The 22248-nt window shown below is 38.5% G+C and overlaps 1 protein-coding gene across 3 annotated transcripts in view; it reads right to left on the bottom strand.

The window, feature by feature from the left end:
• Window positions 1-22248, bottom strand: part of LOC126260221 (protein pellino-like) — a 141835-nt gene that overhangs the window by 69078 nt on the left and 50509 nt on the right. For all 3 annotated transcript variants that reach the window (XM_049957541.1, XM_049957526.1, XM_049957532.1), the window contains 2 exons: window positions 12884-13072; window positions 12708-12806 (listed from right to left, as the gene is read on the bottom strand). In XM_049957541.1, the coding sequence (XP_049813498.1) occupies window positions 12708-12806; window positions 12884-13072 (288 nt within the window). The remainder of the gene's footprint in view (window positions 1-12707; window positions 12807-12883; window positions 13073-22248) is intronic.

Here is a 22248-nt window from a genome sequence, read left to right as displayed (position 1 = left end):
CGACAAAAGAAGCTTGGAAAAAAACAGTTTACTTGGTGACTGAATGGAAATTTAACGTTGGGGTTCTGTCTGGTATGATCTTCGTGATTGTTCAAAATATTTTCAAGTAAGCTGTCAGGACGGCAATCTACAATACAACGTTTGAAACATTATTATTCCGAGAATGTTGTCAGCTTCTACTTAACCCTACCATATTTTCACCGTGAAAATACCGGGACCCCTGGAAAGCTGTGTGAAATTAATCAGCAGCTTCTTACATACTGTAACATGTGTAGGCCCCAGTATGTAAAACCCGACTCTACTTAAATTTCTTGTAGAAATTATGGGGACGTATCAAGTCAACCCACCATTACTGTAATTAATGTGAAAGCTCTGTGGTCTTCAATATCTGAGTTTTGATTTAAAGACACTCGTTTAACAAAACATGTTGAGACTGGGAATGTTTTACATTTTTAAACACGTTTATACAAAAAGAACATAAGTAGAATATCTACTAATTTGTGAAACTCTTTTCACAACAGTTTAAAAATTTTATTTATTTACTTACTTAGTTACTTAAAAAACAGAGGAGAGAGAGTGAGAGAGAGAGAGAGAGAGAGAGAGAGAGAGAGAGAGAGAGAGAGAGAGAGGAGGAGGAGGAGGAGGAGAAGAAGAAACCAAATTTCATTTGTCTCATTTATTGTGTTGCAGTCGTGCGAAGTTCCCACTCTGTGCAATCTAATAGTACGTGGCATTGCAAATTCTATATTGAACTTTTTAAGTAAGCTTTTTTTTCTTTGAGAAAAGGTTAATTTTATTTTATGTTGGAACAAAAGGGGCATTTGCGTGTAGTGTTCACACGAATGACAACACACCACATCAACTGCCATCTGTCTTCTCTGCCCACAGAAGCAGCTAAAATGTTATAATAGCTAAAATGTTATAATAAGTGGTATAAGAGTCGATCCAGCACACCTCAGTGCAAGGAACTGCAAAAATTAAGTGCTTTTTAAATTAGAAAGACAGTGTCAAGAATATTCAGAACATATTCGTGACGCAGCTAAAATTCCAATGACTCGGGAAACGTTCACTGATGACAGAGAAAGTGAAATTAAATTATTCTCCAATTTCGTTTTTTCATAGCACAGTTACATCAAGTAATCCAAGTTGGTCAGTTCATCGCTCCGTGTTTAAAGGAAAAATCGTTGTGCTCGTGTGTGGTGTAGTACAATTGGAACTAGATACAGTCTTTCTTTCTTTCCTTTTACAATTTTTTTTCTTTTGTTTTGATGGTTGGTTGACAATTTTGTAAGTGCCTTAACATGAACAAGAGTGAGAAAAGAAAGTACAAAATTAAGTTGGGCGGCATTTTCCAAAATATTGAGGAAAGCCAAGAACGAAAGCCAATGTTCTAAAAACTTATGGCAGAGTAGATAAATTTTTCGCAAAAAATGTTGCTGGTTGGACTTCGAGTTCAGGTAGTACGGATGAAGAAAGTTAAAAATGAAGAAAAGCAAATTGTTCCCAATTTTGAGTTTCATGAAAAAGACATAACAAAAATTAATAACCTCTATAGTGATGATCCTACAGAATGGTGTGTGAATGAATCAACAATAGACATTCTCTTACAATGTGGGATTAATCAAAATTGTAATGGTGATTTTTCTAATTCAAGAAGTTCAACAGGTGATAAAATCAGATATTTGAACAAAATTGTATTTTACCGTAAACTTTTAAATGGTGAATCAACTTGATTTTCTAGTATACTACTGTAGCACCGATGCTGTTTCTTGTGCACCATGTAAACTGTTCGGAGGTAAGGCCGCGATTACCACTAATGTCATTGCAGATTGGAAAAATATTTCTAATATTTTGTCTCATCACGAGAACTCACTTGAACATGAAAATTCTGAGTTATCACTTAGAACAATAGATAACCGTTTTGAGTCTTATGTTGAGACAGAAAAAATGTACTGGTACAGTGTGTTGAAAAGGGTGTTTGCCGTAGTGGACTTCCCTTACATGGACATATTGAAAGATTCCATTCATTACATAACGGTCAATTTATGACGTCTCTTGAGCTTATAGCTAAGTTTGATCCTTATCTCGCAGAGCATATTGAATGATATGGAAATCCAGTTATCTTTCTTCAACAATCTGTGATGAATTAATATAGAGCTTCTCTCTTTCATATTACGATATGTGAGCGTAAATGGTGAACCTGTTGAATGTTTCCTTCTGTTTTTACCAGAAGTCCGAAAACTTAGCTGAGGCCGTACTAAAAATCCTGTCTACAAATTCCATTGATATTACTGACTGTAGAGGCCAGTCATATGACACTGCAAGCAAATATGTCGGGAACCTACACTGACTTGCAGGCACACATTGAAAAACAAAATCCAATCGTGCATTATATGCCTTGTGCAACACATTCTTTGAACTTAGTCAGTACTAGTGCTGCAAGCTGTTGTCGGAAAGCATGTTCATTTTTCAATGAAGTGCCAAACCTTTATAATTTTTCCTATGCTTCTACACAGCACTGGGATAAACTTCTTTCTTTCATGAAACCAGGAAGCAAAACAGTAAAAAGTTTATCAAAAACACGTTGGTCAGCAAGAGAGGAAGCATGTGTAAACCTGTATGAAAATAGGGAGGGCATTATCAATGCCCTCAACACATGCTGCCAGTAATATGTTTGAAAAACCACTTATGCGAAATGAGGTTTCAGCTTTATTGAATGAACTCGGCAGACTAGAAACCATATTCATAATGACAGTTTGGAAGGACATACTCCAGAGATTTAATAGTATAAACCGGAAATTGCAAAGTGTAAATATTGATACTAAAATAGTGCATGAATTATATGAGTCGCTTGTGGGGTTTACTGCATCTATTCCGTGGCATGTTCGACTATTGTGAAAATAAATCCATGGAGATTATGACTGATATAGACTAAGAATGCACCTATAAAGGATCACGAAAACACAAACTTCATGATGATGAAGAAGCAGACTCTGAAGAAGTTTTTCTGATTGGAAAGGAAAAATTTAGAGTCGAAACTTTTATCCCAGCACTCGACAGCTTGTACATCGAATTAGTGAGGAGGAAGGAAAGCTATAGAACACTGTTGGACTCCTTCACAGTTTTCAGTAACCTTACGAACAGTTCAACTGACTATACTGATGAACCTGCAGCAAAACTCCACAGTCATGTGACACAGATTTAGAGCCTTCCTCCCCTAGTGAATGTGTACATTTTGTGGAACTTTTGGAATCTTCTGAGATTAGTGATACACCAGTTGAAATGAGTAAATTTTTACAAAAAGAGAGGATATAGTCCGTGTTTATGAATGTTGACACTGGTCTTGGAACATTTCTATGTATAGCACTTACAAATTGTTCAGCAGAACGCTCATTTTCAGCTCTTAAAAGACTGAAATCTTACCTACGTTCTACATCGTCTGAGGACAGACTGAACGCCTCATCCATTCTTCATATCGAAGCCGACCTCCTAACTGATAACCATCTGAACAATGATAATATGATCAACGAGTTTTCTGCCGTCAAATCCAAACGCAAATTTTGCTGATTGATGAGTTTGTTTATTTATTCATATTAGTTTTAAATATTTAAGATTATAATGCGGTTTTTGTTATAACTTACAGCACATTCACTGGCTTTACAAACTAGGTATTACCTGTTTATTTTACAATTGCCGATGGCAGAACGCAGAACTAAACCTCGTTTACGCGGAGACGTGATCAAAGGTGCCAACAATACTAAACAATACCCGAATGACCCAGGCTACTTGGCGCTGTGCATTCAAGCCATACTGATACTGTACTATATTACAACTGATGTGTATTCTTGGTATCTGCTGAACTGTGTAGTTATCATGGAAATATACATTATCGGAGAGTACGATCAGATGAAAAAGTGTTAATAAATAACATAGTTCAGTTCTGTCGATAAATACGTAAAAGCTTTGCTAATACCTTTAGAAAGAGCTATGGTGAGAGCAGTAGTAGCTGCAGTAGGAAACTGTTCAGCCCTTACAAGGCTTAAAAGTATTGTGTACACTTATTATACAGTATCTAGCTACACAGACCTGCTTTACACGTTAACTATTAGATTATAAAACAAATTTGATTTTTCCACACTAGTCTGTAAAATTATGTAATAGCAAATCCAATGCTGTGTTTATTCGTCTGTATTTAGTTATTAGTTTGTGCACCACAATCTCTTCTTCATTTTCATTTTTTACACTTTCATTTAGATTCACGTATTAATACCTAATGTGTGTGTCTGTGTGTGTGTGTGTGTGTGTGTGTGTGTGTGTGGTGTGTGTGTGTGTGTTTTTTTTTTTTTTTAATCTACTACACATTCAAGTCATTAGATTGTAAAATGTCAGTTTAACTTCAGTTTTGAATGCATCTCTGTAAACGTACATATTAATTACTAATGTATGACACGCTCACTTCAATTTTTAGATTGTAACACAACTTTCTTATTTTAATTTTCAACGGTTTCATGTAAAATAACATATTAAAAGTGAATGTGTAACAAAAATCTGTTGTCTCCTACACGTTCTGCTATATTTTTAGGCCATAAAAGAAAAGTTATTTTCCTTGTGTCATTTCTGTTGTCTTTCGACAGAGGAATGTGTTAACACAATGCAGTTCTAAGTTTGTTTTATCCCCTACCATACACCAAATACAGATCAGGAACCATATTACTTTTTTTTGATTGAGCGCAACTAGACTGCTGACGTGTCCTTCGTAACAATGAATAGCAGGGTACGGAAACAGCTCACAGCGCTTCCACCCAAAATGGCAATTGTAAGGTGATCAAGTAATAGTTATTATTGAAAACATGTTTTTTTTGCAGGGAGGGGGGCATATAATATGGTGTGCCTAGGGGCGGAAAATTTTTAGATCTGCCACTGTGAATATGAACACAAATGGACAAGTTTCCCCCCCCCCGAGACCCCGACTGTCAGGTAAGACCATCTAACAATTGCAGCAAGATATGGCCAAAATGTTGGTGAAAAATTTGCAACAAGAACAAACTTTGATTTGTACTAACATTTTAGCAAGTAACAGAAATTATGCAAATACAAGGCTGGCCGCTACTTACCTTCAGGAGACAAAATTCCAAGAACTAACCATATACATGTGTAGATGGAGAAGAGAAACAGTTTTTTTCATTTTTAAATGTGCTTATGGTCAGTACTTTTAATTTCACCTCCTAAAGTTAAGTTCCACCTACTGTATCCCCTTGGAATTTTAGGTTTCTCTACGAATTTTCCCTTACATACGGATCACACAAATACTCATTTGCCATTAGTTGTATTGACGTAAGCATATCAGATGCATTTACTTGAATGTTAAGTTGTGACGGCAACAGATAAGGAATCTCTGGTATCTCAGCCAAATACCATGAATCCATTGTGTAACTCCTCTACTCCTATGGAAGGTACGAACTTTTTAACTTGAGGTTGTCAAAAGGTTTGAAATGTATCTTTTGTATAAATATGCACATGGGCCTACTCTGTATTTACTACTTCTCACAGCATTCCTGAATCATTAACTTTTTATTTCACCTATGAGCCATTTCCCTATCAGGTTTTCTTTTGCCCTTCTCTTTTTGCCAGTTAATCCCTTTGAGGAAGAGAGGAAACTTACCACAACTTGTCAGGTATTATCAGTATTCTTAAATTTGTATATATTTCATTTGTAAGTGCCCAATTTCCTTGACAAGGAGTCTTGCTACATTACACAGTAGTTGAGATTTTGAGTCTGATGCTTGTCTCTACCAGCATTTGTTTATAAACAGTGATGCTGCTGGTTCTCACAAAGCCATCATCAACCTATGATGCAGTATGGACAGAGGGGCATCGTTCTGAATAATGGCTTGCCACAGGATTCTACACTAGCACCCATTGTTTTTTATCTATATACTGCTGACATGCTAGACACTAAGTAATGTAAATTTGCAAAAGCAGATAACCTGACCATTGTGTGAAAATTTTAATGACCTCAACAAAATACCGAGAGCAGACCTGGAAGTACTGAACACATACTGCATCTACAGCGATACCCTGATGAAACAAGCAGCACCATAATGCAACTTATGAATAGAAATACAAATAAGAAACTACAGCTCATTATGAATGGCAACACCTCAGGCATGAGTATATGCCTGGAAATCAATCTTTAATGTATAGTTCAAATCAATCTAGAGGATACAAAACAGAAACTGAAGTCCTGCAATGCTATCCTGGATGGAACTACATGGGTGAATACCGTTCACTAGTCTGAATGGGAAATGCACATGTAGCTGAAGCAGAGGAGACAATATGGATAACATCCGGAAATATTTAGGGCCACCCAATTCCCTTGGTTCCTCATCCTAGCAATCTTAACAGTTCCTTGAAATTAGGCAGTAACAGCCAGCTACAAGAGCATAAAGAAAAATTATAGACAACTGAACTCTTTACACACTAAGAATTGATACCTGCACACAAGACTTAAATCCAGGTAACCTTTACGGAAAACTAAAAGAATGGCAAGGCTTCTACTTACAGACAGCTTGGAAGGAACTATGGGCTGTAAGTGGAAATAAGAACCAAAATTTTGTAGATGAACCCAATAAGAAAATCTTGGAGAATGTACTTGTGTGTGAGGCACATCGCAATGAGGATGAACTGAAAGACATACACAGAAATTATAAATCAAATAAAGAGCAGCCAAATAATATTTGTAATATAGTACAGAATTGTAAGAACATTCGTGAAGATCACTGTGATTCAATAGAGACCTATAAGAACACTGTAGTTCATACATTGCACTAAGCATTTTAGGTGATGACTGCCTTTTTAAATACAGAATAATTAAGCAAGTAAAGTGTGCTGTGCTTTTGCTTAAGAGTTTACAAATTACCAGAAAAAATAAAAACCTTGCAGGACCACACATTTCCTATTTTGGTTTCCGATTTGAAATTATTTAGGTCATTTTACTTTCTTGTACTGTTTCTACACACACACACACACACACACACACACACACACACACAAAATAAAAAACATTGCTTCATTCACCTCTAAGGGGGTGCTTGCCCCCAGCAATTTATAGGGGTATTTCACCAAGGCGGCATTTTTCAAGGGATTCTTTCCCCTAGTTGCGAAATCATTACATACTATCATGATATGAGCTTCTCTGATATTAATAGTATCTGCTCAGTCTGATTGCAGAAAAGCCTGAAGAATGGTCAAATAAAACTGACCTTTATCTGCTAAGAAAGCACTTGTGAACTGAATTTGGCTAGCAATACTATGTTATTTGCTAAAATACTAAGAAAAGGGATAGTGTATAGGGCAGCAAAGTTCATTTCAATACACAGTCTGCAGTTAATTAAAAACCTTACAAATTAGACAAACCTCAGTCCCACTAAGCCACAAGGTATTGTAATGTCGCCTTACAGAATATGTAAGTTCCACTTAAGTTCCACTTACAATCACTGCATTTCACATTTCCAGCAGTACTTTCTAATGCTGTAATTATATGGAAGAAGATACATTCTGAAACATGCCCTCTTCCACCTTTGTGACGACAAATACATTTTGTCATTTATGTCCAGTTACAACTGCCAATTTTCATTTTTGTTCTTTATTTCTAGGATGAGTAGTCTGCCGAAATGCCTTAACTGTGTGGATGCACAGTCCGATAACTGACCCACACTTATGTTCCTGGCAACTAATGGTTGCCCCACCTCAACAGCCGTTCATCACATTAATGTGCAGCTCATTTAATTGTGGGGCTTAGGCTTTTCTCTTAATAAGGTCCCTCTCAGAATCCAAATGATTATGTCAAGATCAGTGCTCTCCATTGACAGACACAAAATGCTGCTTTCTGAAGCATGCTCAGAGCTCGTGGTTGTCTAAGAGTAGAAGTGTTGACCAGCTTCCAGTTTGAATCGCCAGTTTCAAAATTCTCATACCCAATGTAAATGACCTGCAATAGCTGGTCTATGTAACAGGAGTACATGGTAATCAATATGCCAAAATGTATTACAATTCAAACTGGTAACAACATGTAATGCAATGCCCATCTGGACACATGGCTTTCCACAGAATGGACAATATAAAATGCCAAACTGAACAAACTCTAGAGCAAGCCCCAATGACTCACAGATTCTGAGCAAGAGCACTAGTGGCTGCTTAGGTTCTTGCTCGTGAGCAGAGTAGCTGAGGTGTGACAGAGAGTAGTGGATCGCGACAACACAAGCGAACTACCAACTGCGAAATATAGCATGGTCAGTTTTGACAGCAGTGCCATCCAACAGCAGCAATGTCTGATCTGGATGAAGAATAGCAAGAAAAATCAAGCGCATGTGCAATTCAAATGAGCTACAAAATTGCATAACGTTAGTAAAGACTTTGCGCCTTTTCATAGATGATGATTTACTAAGTGGAAACTTCATAGTTCTACATCTACATTTATCCTCTGCAAGCCACCCAACGGTGTGTGGCGGACGACACTTTACATGCCACTGTCATTACCTCCCTTTCCTGTTCCAGTCGTGTATGGTTTGCGGAAAGAACGACTGCCGGAAAGCCTCCATTCGCGCTCGAATCTCTCTAATTTTACATTCGTGATCTCCTCGGGAGGTATAAGTAGGGGGAAGCAATATATTCAATACCTCATCCAGATGGACTACATTTTCTAAGGGCTCTCCCAATGAATCTCAACCTGGTACCGGTCTTACCAACAATGAATTTTATATGATCATTCCACTTCAAATCGTTCCGTACGCATACTCCCAGATATTTTTCAGAAGTAACTGCTACCAGTGTTTGTTCCGTTATCATATAACCATACAATAAAGGATCCTTCTTTCTATGTATTCGAAATACATTACATTTCTCTATGTTAAGGATCAGTTGCCACTCCCTGCACCAAGTGCTTATCTGATGCAGATCTTCCTTCATTTCGCTGCAATTTTCTAATGCTGCAACTTCTCTGTATACTACAGCATCATCCGCGAAAAGCCGCATGGAACTTCCGACACTATCTACTAGGTCATTTACAGGGTGTTACAAAAAGGTATGGCCAAACTTTCAGGAAACATTCCTCACACACAAATAAAGAAAAGATGTTATGTGGACATGTGTCCGGAAACGCTTACTTTCCATGTTAAAGCTCATTTTATTACTTCTCTTCAAATCACATTAATCATGGAATGGAAACACACAGCAACAGAACGTACAAGCGTGACTTCAAACATTTTGTTACAGGAAATGTTCAAAATGTCCTTCGTTAGCAAGGATACATGCATCCACCCTCTGTCGCATGGAATCCCTGATGCGCTGATGCAGCCCTGGAGAATGGGGTTTTGTATCACAGCCGTCCACAATACGAGCAAGAAGAGTCTCTACATTTGGTACCGGGGTTGCGTAGACAAGAGCTTTCAAATGCCCACATAAATGAAAGTCAAGAGGGTTGAGGTCAGGAGAGCGTCGAGGCCATGGAATTGGTCTGCGTCTACCAATCCATCGGTCACCAAATCTGTTGTTGAGAAGCGTAGGAACACTTCGACTGAAATGTGCAGGAGCTCCATCGTGCATGAACCACATGTTGTGTCGTACTTGTGAAGGCACATGTTCTAGCAGCACAGGTAGAGTATCCCGTATGAAATCATGACAACGTGCTCCATTGAGCGTAGGTGGAAGAAACTAAAATGAGCTCTCACATGGAAATTAAGCGTTTCCAGACACATATCCACATAACATATTTTCCTTATTATTGTCAGGAATGTTTCCTGAAAGTTTGGCCGTACCTTTTTGTAACACCCTATATATATATTGTGAAAAGCAATGGTCCCATAAAACTCCCCTGTGGCACGCCAGAGGTTACTTTAACGTCTGTAGACATCTCTCCATTGGTAACAACATGCTGTGTTCTGTTTGCTAAAAATTCTTCAATCCAGCCACACAGCTGGTCTGATATTCCGTAGGCTTTTACTTTGTTTATCAGGCGACAGTGCCGAACTGTATCGAACGCCTTCTGGAGGTCAAGGAAAATAGCATCTACCTGGGAGCCTGTATCTAATATTTTCTGGGTCTCATGAACAAATAAAGCAAGTTGGGTCTCACACGATCACTGTTTCTGGAATCCATGTTGATTACTGCAGAGTAAATTCTGGGTTTCCAGAAACAACACGATACGCGAGCAAAAAACATGTTCTAAAATTCTACAACACATCAACGTCAGAGATATAGGTCTATAATTTTGCGCTTCTGGTCGACGACCCTTCTTTAAGACTGGGACTACCTGTGCTCTTTTCCAATCATTTGGAACCTTCTGTTCCTCTACAGACTTGCGCTACACGGCTGTTAGAAGGGGGGCAAGCTCTTTCGCGTACCCTGCGTAGAATCGAATTGGTATCTCGTCAGGTCCAGTGGACTTTCCTCTGTTGAGTGATTCCAGTTGCTTTTCTATTCCTTGGACACTTATTTCGATGTCATTTGTGCGAGGATTTAGAGAAGGAACTGCAGTGCGGTCCTCCTCTGTGAAACAGCTTTGGAAAAAGGTGTTTAGTATTTCAGCTTTACGCGTGTCATCCTCTGTTTCAATGCCGTCATCATCCCGGAGTGTCTGGATATGCTGTTTCGAGCCACTTACTGATTTAACGTAAGACCAGAACTTCCTAGGATTTTCTGTCAAGTCGGCACATAGAATTTTACTTTCGAATTCACTGAACGCTTCACGCATAGCCCTCCTTACGCTAACTTTGACATCGTTTAGCTTCTGTTTATCTGAGGGGTTTTGGCTGCGTTTAAACTTGGAGTGAAGCTCCCTTTGCTTTAGCAGTAGTCTCCTAACTTTGTTGTTGTACCACGGTGGGTTTTTCCCGTCCCTCACTTTTTCCATAAACACTCAACATTGTCAGTGTCGGAACAGAAATTTTCGTTTTGATCTGTTAGGTAGTCTGAAATCTGCCTTCTATTACTCTTGCTAAACAGATAAATCTTCCTCCCTTTTTTTATATTCCTATTTACTTACACATTCTGGGATGCTGCAACGGCCTTATGATCACTGATTCCCTGTTCTGCACTTACAGAGTCGAAAAGTTAGGGTCTGTTTGTTATCAGTAGGTCCAAGATGTTATCTCCACGAGTCAGTTCTCTGTTTAATTGCTCGAGGTAATTTTAGGATAGTCCAGCTGATTATCTGCCTCTACACTTCTACCTGAAGTTTCACATGGTGCCATTTATCAAACATGACTACATGTGTCCCACACTGGTCACGAGAGACGACATTCAGAGCCAGCTTGCATAATCTTTGTATAGATTTTGTTGCATAGTATTTCGCATTCTATGAACATGTAGATAACACAAGCACATAGCATATAAAAAGATGGAGAAAATGTATTTATTTGTCCTAAAACATATTAATTCCACTGATCTGCAGTGTGACATTAATATAAAGCCATTCTAGATTTTTCCAGGACTTCCCTGCGGATCCAGTTCTCTGTTTGAAGAAGTCTTCACCCTATTCCCTGTAACAATGCAGGGGGTAGAGTGCTCGCTCCTTGTCTGTTTGTTCTCACCATCTGCTCACTGAACAAGTTTGCCGTGAAGCCCTCCTCTACAGGCATTCTTAAAATTTGAATAAGTGTTGTCCTAGACTTAAGACTAAGGTTTGTTGAATGTTACATTTGGTCAATACACCTTTTAAGTGTTGATGGATGATCATTGAAAGTAAACACCATCAACAAAATAAAAGATTTCAAGACATAGACACACCGCATAGTAGTAAAGGTACCATGGTCAGAGAGCATGAAAAATGAAAAACTCCTAATGCATTCCTGCCAAGACAAAGATTTATCCAATATAATTAAGAAAAAGTTGGATTATTTGGGACATATAATCTGAAATGAAAAATAGCAATTCTTGCAGCCAATAATGTAGGGGGAAAATGAAAGGCAGGAGAGGAATTAGTAGATAAAGGGCAATGCGGCCATGAAATGTTAGGCAATGGGCAGGACGCATAATCCATATAAAAACCAAACATGTCACTAACTTATCCTTAAGTAATTATTCATGTACATCTATCCACTCACGGAATTAGGTTGGAGACCGTGTCTCTTGTCAATTACAATTTTTCCTGTCATACTGAAACCTTATGACGAAGGTACTAAATATTTACAGCAAACGCGCCACTTTCTGGAGCAGTATTGTAACGTTCGTGATGGCAATGTCACATACATAATAAGATAATCACATGTATCTGAAACAGTCTATCCTTGCCCTAGTACACACCTGATTAATGGTATCATCGAATATATCCATGACTCACACGATAATGTATAAGGGCACTGTTCTTGGGAGGGAGGGAGGGAGGGAGCGAGGGAGGGGTTTGACAGTTTGATAAGGATAAGGTGTCTGACAGAATGTTGCTTAGCAGAATGACTCCAATCCATATACACACCCTGCTCATTCCAAATAATAGTAATTAGCTACTTAATTTTTCGTCAGTTATGGCCTCACATTCCAGTTCTGACGAATGCCATACACTTCACTTCCCACCGCTTTCTCTCTCCCATTCTGAATATGAACTGTGCCTGTATCATACCTTCCTCTTATTAAATATATTCAGAAAAACAGGGTAGTCATATGTTACAGGGTTACATATATATCGAAATCTTGCATTGAGTATCTCTACTTACAATGGATTTCTTAAGGCCATCAGCTGACCGCCAGATCACAGTCGCTCCACACAGGTCAATAAGAGACCCATCCTGGAGTAAGTTGGTTTCATGTTGAACCTAAAATTAATCATCAATATTTCAAGACCTACATAATAAAAAATAACATACCCATGAAGAAAAGTAATACAACTTACAGGAGCACCTCTCACGTCTGAATCCCTGATTGGTCTTAATGTGTAAAGTTTCCCATTAACCGAGACTTCTCTCCAACAACCAGGTTTTGCATCTCCTCCCCAGAAGTCTCCTTGCGGATGGTTTAACAGGACTCCATTGGTGGTGAGACCATCCACAGACTCCTCCTCATGCCACTTTATTGCCTTCTCCTGTAGGTATAATAATAATTTTCTGTTTTTGAAAAAAGTGTTTGATGTAATAGACATAGCCTGCTAAGAGAAACAGATCTGCTTAATCTACTGTAATAATCAAACATATTTTAACTTCACACTACACTACACAACTTTCGGGTGATGATGAAGTTGTTTGGTGACAAATCTAGTATCACTGTTCATTATTAACACTGTCATTGTTATTTAGATTTTTTTATTTGAGTCGCAATTCTATCATTCCAATAGCATCTATTTTCCTTTCATATATCTTTTATATCTCTGCATCTGAGGTTTATTAAGGCCCAGGCAGACAGAACCCAGCCCGCCTCTGCACCCTCCAAGCGATAGGTTTGAAACACACACTACAAATACTGCATATTGTGGGTCCCACAGAGCAAGCATCTGCCTGTAGCCACAGCAATTAGCAATTTGTATTTTAAGAGAAATTTGACATTGTGCCTAGGTTTTCAACAGTACCCAATCATATGCTCAATCTTCTGCTACACCTGATAACACCCTTGCACAATGTAAACAATAAGAAGTCGCAACACCCTTATATTTTTTGTACAGTTTAAGATACTGAAACAAATTTTTCGACAAATGGTATGACACACAGATGAGATTTCCTTACATAATAAATAATAGGTGTTTTTAAAAGACATCTTGTTAACACAATGAGCTACATGTAAAATATTTAACTGCCAGGCTGGTATTTGGGCATCTAGCACTTTGTTAGTGGCATCTAATATGAAGGACAAACATACGAGAATGTGCATATCGACAGCTAGAGCATAACAGCTTTTGCATAGATAACAGTAGAAATGTAACTTTACTTACATATTATGTACCTCTATATTAAGCGATGTGCACATGAACTATAAATTTCCTATGATGTCAAAACTGATGTTAATTTAAGGAACAAAGAGCCCTGTGGATATTTAAAACATAATTAGAACAACGTGTGTGCAATTTCCATAGAATATGAAGTATGACCTATACACAACACACAGGCCATTTTGCATATATGGTACAACTGTCAAATGGAGACATTTTCTTGTTACTGGACCCTACTGTGACAGAATGTAAACATGGAGCAGGTGGATAGGCCAAAGGGTCTACATTACAGGTCTCTTGTTGAGTGTCACAGAACTTTCTCTTTTTGGTTAAAGCTGTGAGCTATACCTTCATCCTTCGATCTGACAAATTATGTCTGCAATTTTTAAAAGAAATTTTCTTGTTATATAGGTCACATTTGCAACCTGCTTTCTGTGGACAGGATTTTTGGTATTCTTTGGGTGTGTACCATGTGCTGAGGTGAACACAGTTTATCTACAAAACATGGCAGCAGACAACAATATTTCAATGTGTTGAAGACACTTGGTGCTTACTCCCTGCCACTGTCATCCCACCAGGAGATTTGCTGTGGTCCATGGGAACTCCAGGAGTTGGAGACATTGCTGTGAAGTCAATCATTGCTAGACAGCTTTTTTCAACCAATTAATCAGATAAACATACCAATTTCTCGATCCCAAGTATAACAACAGTATGTGCAGAAGAATTTTAAGAAATATGTTGAATGGCATTTCACTAGATACAAATATCTAGACAGACTGTTAGAGGAAGAGTGTCTATAATCCATTTCATAATGACTGATCTGACTTGGGTCTCTTTCTCTGTTTATGTCACATAAATATCAATGCCTTGTACCTTGCTGGAATCATGGCAATGTCTACTTTTACTTGGCAAATGAATATTACATTTTAGTTGAAAAGCAGGTTAAATATGTAGTAATATTTACGACAAAAAGGTAATATTTAAGACAAAAAGTGCTTTATTGAGCATTACTTGGCAGATGTCAACTCTTGAGTAGTCATAAGTCAGAACATAATTCAGGGAATAATTTCCTTTGCAGTTTGATGACAACCTTGTCTATTTGCAGCCAGATTTTTGTTATTTCTTGATTCATCATTTCATCGCAAAGATATCTTACCACCCTAATTCATGCGGTGGCGAAAGCACAAGTTTGAAGCTTCAATTTTTTTTGGTTACAGCTTATGTCACTACTAATGAGTGTTTCCTATGTTTATCAGTTAAATAGTTTATGATGTGGTTGTGATAGTAGCTGCAAAATATACATGGCTGTGGTGGAGAGTAGTTGTCATACCCGTGCACCACCACAGATGTGATGCACGATGCACCTATTCACCAGCAAGGAACGGCAATTTCATAATCACATTCCAATACAGCGTTGCAGCATTGGGTAGTTCTTGAGAACAGAGGGCAATTATACGTTAAGTTGCAGGTGAATGCTTGATACACAAGCAGTTCTCAATAAATGAACAGTGATCAATGGAAAATCCAAGAAGGGATGTAACAATATTTTGTTGTCCCTATCGTGACAAAGCATCTCCGCTATATGGTGAGTAGCAACTTTTCTTCTCTAATATTGCTAACTGAACAATGAGATGTACTGTACATTTTAGGAGTAAATAAAGAATCAATTAGCTTGAATAAATATATATGTGTGTGTGTGTGGGGGGGGGGGGATGCTCTCCAGTACAGTGTGACACTATTGTAAAGTATTTTTTATCTTAAAATTCTTCTCCTCCTTGCTAACCTGTTGCTGTCAAATGCCCAATGAAGTTCAATGACAATGAATTTGCAGTCTGTCACAGGCAACTACAGAAGTTGATTTTCCTTGTCCACTGAGCCCAACACACTTTCCTAAAGGTAAAATTTGTAATTTCATGTAAAAAGTAACAGCAGGTATTCCCAAACAATATCCAAGTGTCAAAACCATTGTCGAGACGTGTGCTTTCTTAACAGACATCCCGCTTCAGTATGATGTACATATTGCTACACAACATACTTTAAAGAATATTACACAAGAATAAAACGTGAGTGAATGATTAAATACCGATCAACGTCACTATAAATAAGAATTAAGTACACTGAAGCAGTAAGTAGTTTCTTTACCTTATTACTACTATTTCCTCCACCACCACCAAGAAAATATTATTCAAGAGCTGACAACAAATCAATGGCAATCATGAAAGACAACTATCAAATACAAAACACAAAACTAAATTATTAGTTGAAACCTGCAAGACTTTACAAAGAGGTCAAAACTGGCAAAAAGACAGGGAGATGGATTGTCTCCACAGATGTTCAATTGTGTTCTAGAAAAGATACTCAGGGAATGGAGAAAAGAAGAAGAAGACGAAGAAGAAATTAGAAGTATCACAATAGGAAGAAAAGGGAATAATCAGTTTGGATTGTCTGGTTTTTGCAGATCTTGCCATCTTTGCTGAATCTGTGGTAGACGAAAAACGCAGATTAATCTCATACAAGAGAGCTTCAAAAGCAGGCTTACATACGTCTTAGGAAAAAAAAAACAAAAAACAAAAAAAAAAAAACAGAATACATGATAGATGTGAAGGAGGCGCTGAAATACATGGAAACTGATTAAGATAGAATAAAAGACACTGCAAAATTTAAATATCTACATAAAATAATACAACCAAATGCTTCAGACAAAAAAGCAAACCTAGTAAGAACAATGAGAATGGAGGTAGCTTTTCAACTAACAAAAAGGCTTTTCAATTAACTAAACACCTGTATAAAAAAAATTATTTCCATAAATGCAAAACTTCGGCACTACAATACTGTCATTAAACCAGAATCCCTTCATGCATCAGAATGCCTTTTGTTAAATACAGCCAAACAATCAGGTGAAATAGAAAAGAATGAAAGGAAAATCATCAGGAAAATCTTGGGATCAAACTATCAGAATCAGAAATGAAAATTAATAAGTAATAGAGAAGTTTGTGAAAAATAGAGCAAATATCAGACAAGATGAGGAAAAGAAGAGTTGCATTCTATGGAAATTTAAGAAGGCTAGATGACAACAGGATAATAAAAAGAATTTTTAACTTCTTTGACAGAACCTGCAAAAGATCAATGATATAGATTAAAAAAGTTAAAACACATCTGAAGGAAATGGAAATAATGGGGAAAGAAATAGAAGAAAGGTTTCAAGGGCTTCCAGAAGAAAACAAAGAAAAAAACAGGTGCAATATGGACAGAAGAAAGAAGAGAAAAAACATACAGAAAGAATGAAAAATTACTCAAAAGAAAGGAGAAAAGAAAGAATATGTAACAGTCTGCAGCAAAACTAAAATTGGGATCACTTTGTTCACCTCTACAAGCAAACTGTAATTTCTCGTTCCCATTGGTTACCTGCAACTCTACTTGCACTAGCTACACGACCTGCTGCATTACCAACTGATTAGCAGTCCTGTTTTTCCATGTTGTAGTAACACTAGCAGATTCCAAGAGAATAAAGAATGACAAGAAGGAAAATAAGAGCAAATAAAAAAAAAGTCAGTACAGTAATAAAAATGATACAGAAAAATATTAGTAATAAAAAATTATGTTTAAACCAATTAGTCGACAGAAAATAATATTCAGAGTCTTTTGGTAAGATTTAGAAAAATAAAATTTCCTACATTTCATGAGATTCAAACCTATGACATTCTACAAGTCAGGTTTATATGCTAACTGTTGCACTACCCTCTTACACTGCTTAAGATGGGTTTATTTATCACTCTGGTGAGCCCTTCACAATGATTAATTGGGTTTTGGTGTGACATCGAACACTGTGATTGTGGGAAACCAGCTACAGTGCCTGGAGTTTCAACAATGATTAATTGGGTTTTGGTGTGACATTGAACACTGTGATTGTGGGAAACCAGCTACAGTGCCTGGAGTTTCAACCACAAAGTAATTCTAATCGGACTATTGATGTTAACTCATCACTTAATTCCCATATTTACCCTCTCTCTCTTCTGGGGAATGTGACGATGCAAACGTCTATCACCTGTAACAGTGGCTGAATAGATATTTTAATAGACTATGTATTTTATTTTATAAAGGGGGGTTGGCATTTACGTAGCGGTGTTGGCAATACTGTAGGTCTTTTAATTTTCCTCACATTTGGTTTTACTGGTTGGTTGCATTTAAAATTGTTAATTGTATGTTTAAATGATTGTTAATACTTGGTAGTTTTCTATGCTAAAAATTCTCCTTGGTGAAGTTGTGAAAGGTCATGTCCTTGTTGCACAGTGATCGGTTTGTGCTGCTCTATCTGAATAGATACATTATTTGATATCCTCCATTTATACATATTGTCATTCAAATTTACTTGCTATAAAGAGACTGAGAGAGACTAGGTTGTAGCCTGCTACCCTCTTGTCAGCATATAAAGAAGGTAGAATGAATTATGTTCTTGTGGTGTACATCTTTTTAAGCAGTTGTGCTAAGGTAGTCCAAGGAAGTTAAAGTAAAATTACGTGAGATAGTTTCTCCTCGGAAAGTAATCTAGTTGCATTGTGTAGCATTTTGATGAAGTATAGCTAATATAAATATCAAGCACTCTCTAAGTATCAGCAGAGACAGTACACACTTAGGCACACACTGCTTTTTATTCTGCCCATCAAATGTTTTAGGCGACTTTCATTCTTTCTCTGATCCCTCTGCACTTCTTACCTCATCAGCCATTAACCAGTACAGATATAATTACGTACCAGTGCTAGACTAGCTCACTTATTTTTTAAAAATTGGTTTGGCCTATTAAGGAACACATGAAATGACTTACATATTCTTTCTTTTCTCCTTTCTTTTGAGTAATTTTTCCATTCTTTCTGTATGTTTTTCTCTTCTTTCTTCTGTCCATATTGCACCTATCTTTTTCTTTGTTTTCTTCTGGAAGCCCTTGAAACCTTTCTTCTATTTCTTTCCCCAATATTTCCATTTCCTTCAGATGTGTTTTAACTTTTTTAATCTATATCATTGATCTTTTGCAGATTCTGTCAAAGAAGTTAAAAATTCTTTTTATTATCCTGTTGTCATCTAGCCTTCTTAAATTTCCATAGAATGCAACTCTTCTTTTCCTCATCTTGTCTGATATTTGCTCTATTTTTCACAAACTTCTCTATTACTTATTAATTTTCATTTCTGATTCTGATAGTTTGATCCCAAGATTTTCCTGATGATTTTCCTTTCATTCTTTTCTATTTCACCTGATTGTTTGGCTGTATTTAACAAAAGGCATTCTGATGCATGATGGGATTCTGGTTTAATGACAGTATTGTAGTGCCGAAGTTTTGCATTTATGGAAATAATCTGTCGTGCCTCACAGTACACAGGTTGGTGTGTGTACTTTCCAATGCCAGTGAATCCAATCTCTTAGCATTTAGTGTTCATATAAAAGCACTGTTAATGACAACACTAAAAATGACCATTCTTCACAGGATGGAGAAAGGTAGATAATTTTGAACATCCTACAAGAAATTGATTTATTCACTATGATGAAGCACTATGACAATATCCTTGATGAACAGACAGTTAGAAATAAGATGTGTATACAGAACTTATCATTATTTAATGAAATCCAGCTAGCTTTTTTGGTATTACAAAGAATGTGATGACATTGTGCATGCAAACGTTTATAATGAATACAGTTTTCCATCATAGGATAACATTTACAAATGTGGAGAGCATGTTGGAGCTTGCTAATTGCATCGCGGCATGCCTCAGTCCACCAACTGGGACACAGTGTGGTACAGAGGAAGTCTGAGGAATGGAACATTCTGCAACAGTAAGGATAACGTTTGTAAGAAATTCTACCTGGTCATCACAGCTGGGAAAATTATGTTTGTCAAAGGTTGCCAGGGAGGAGTAAGGCCTCCATTCAGTCTTTGTATGCTGCCATTTGAGTGTGCACATAGGTGGCATAGGAGTCAACAAACTGACAGCACACGGGAAATGGTTACTAGAGTATGTGTTAGACGTGAACGACAATTCGAGACAATGGGCAAGCTGGACAGTGCAGAAGGATAGGTCCAAATGGGAATAGGTGTGCATGCGGTCTGAAAGGAACGTGAGTGCTCCTGTGTCAAGGCAGAAGAGGTTACATTGATTGAGACGGTCAGCAAAGAGGGCACCTCTCAGGCAAGTTATGGAGAACACCAACGGGGAGGGTCCGCATTAAAATCACCAAGCAGCAGAAAGGGGTGAATTAGCTGCCCAATAAGCTGGACGAAGTCTGCCCTGGTGATACCATGTGATGGAGGGATGTAAACGGTACAAAGGGAAAAGGTCACGTGAAGAAGGAAATGGCGAACTGCAACAGCTTGAAGGTGGGTAGTCAGGGAGATGGGTTGACTATGAACACCATCCAATATGAGACGGAATGCAGTTCTCAGCAAGAAGGTCAAAATGGTCCGGGAAGAAATGTGAGAGCTCAAAGTGAACGTGAGGATGCAATTTTGTTTCCTGAAGGCAGAACAAGTGGGCACTGCGATTCTAAGAGCAGCCCGTAAATACTCTTTGTCGGATTGAAGATCGCAAATGTTCCATTGGAGGACAGCCATGATGAGGAAAAAGTGAAGGGGTGTCACTTCGGCAGCTGCCGAGCACCAGCCTTCGAAGACTCGCTGCTACAGGGCACAGAGACAAGAGGATCATGCTCCACGAGGTCTACAGAAGCACTGGCATTTTCCTGCAGAGTCCAGGGCAGAAAAATGGTTGGTGGTGCGCAGCGGCAACGCAGAGGTCAGCTGGGGGAGGGTATCATGTGGCAACACCGTCAAAGAGGATCTCCGAGTCAGCAAAGGAGAAGACCATTTGCTTTTGTTTGACTTTTTGGAACCTTTCCGGTTGGCAGAGGAAGACTCAGATGTTGGTTGGCTGGAGGGACTTAGGAAGTCTTCATGGAAGTATTCCTCTGGCCTTTCGATTGTGTAACTGGTGACTTTGCCCTGTGAGGCAAAAGCTTGATGGCATGTTGCATAGCTGGAGGAGGAGACAGGGACGCTACCATGAAGCTGGGCAATTTCACAAATGCGGTGATGAATTTGAGGTTGCATGTTGTGGAGTGAGATGTAGCAATAAAAGTACTGTAGGTGCCAGATGGTAGAATGCAGGGTTTCCAATTAGCCAACAACTTGCGAGTGACAGGGTAAGGCACTTTTCTCTTCACCCAGATCTCCTGGACAGACCAGTCATTGAGATACATGGGACAATTGCAGGAGGGGGCGACATCGTTTCCATTGCAGTTGATACAGTAGGGAGAAGGAGGCGAACAATTGTCTATGTGAGCATCCCTACCACATGTTACACATTTGGCTGGGTGTCAACAGGACTGAGTGTGGGTGTAATGACTGGTGGCAGGGCATCGGGTTCGGAATAAATGGTCTAACTGCGATAACATCATAGCCTGCTTTGACCTTTGACAGAAGAACCATTCTATTAGACGTGAGAAAGTATGCATCTACTTTTTCCATCACTCACTGGACCGCTACAACACCCTGATCAGAGAGGTACATTTGGATTTCTGCCTCAGTCAGACAATCAAGCAGCGCAGTATAAACAACACTACCGAAAGGATTCAGCATTCTATGGGCCTCGACACTAACAGTATAGCCATGGAAGGGTGATGCTGCAAGCAGTTATTGTGCTTGAGAATCTGAAGTAGTCTCCAAAAGTGAAGTGTCACTGCGTAAACAAGAGCAGGATTTTGCAAGGCCAGCAATTGCATCAAAACCTTTCTGAATAATAAACAGATTTACTGTAGCAAAGGACTGACCTCCCATTTCAGTACATGAAACCATGAGGAGCCGTGGTTCTGCTGGGAGGGTCTTCGAATCGTTAGCCTTATTTTGTTTACGTTTCGTAGCCATTGACTTTGAAGATGATTAGCTCACTGTGAGAAAATCTCCCACGATTGCCAGCTTCTCTGACGGTGCGCTCCTTCCAACTGGGGGCCACCTTCACAAGGATGTGCACCCGCCTTTGGTGATTGTTCACACCTCAGGTCACATCTCCCTAACACCTGACAGAGGGACCAATAAGCAATTCATGAAGATAGTAGCTCAGACAATCAACACCTCCCTGGGTCTGACCTGTACCAGAGGGTACGTGTGAACCTACCTGTCAACCCGGGGCTGGGAATTATGCATTACTCAGTCACATGTTACACGTCAAATGTGTGGGCCAACCTTCAGGAGAACACAGGAATGAAGAAGAAAAAGAGGAACCTCACATACCGAAGCATGTAACTGATAGGAGAAGGTGAACGAAGAAAGAAAAATGGAAAGACAAACAGTGGAGAG

This window comes from Schistocerca nitens, chromosome 1 (assembly GCF_023898315.1).
Source record: "Schistocerca nitens isolate TAMUIC-IGC-003100 chromosome 1, iqSchNite1.1, whole genome shotgun sequence".
NCBI classification, from domain to species: domain Eukaryota; kingdom Metazoa; phylum Arthropoda; class Insecta; order Orthoptera; family Acrididae; genus Schistocerca; species Schistocerca nitens.
The sequence above is the reverse complement of the archived record's forward strand: the minus strand, read 5'-3'. Positions and strand labels throughout refer to the sequence as shown.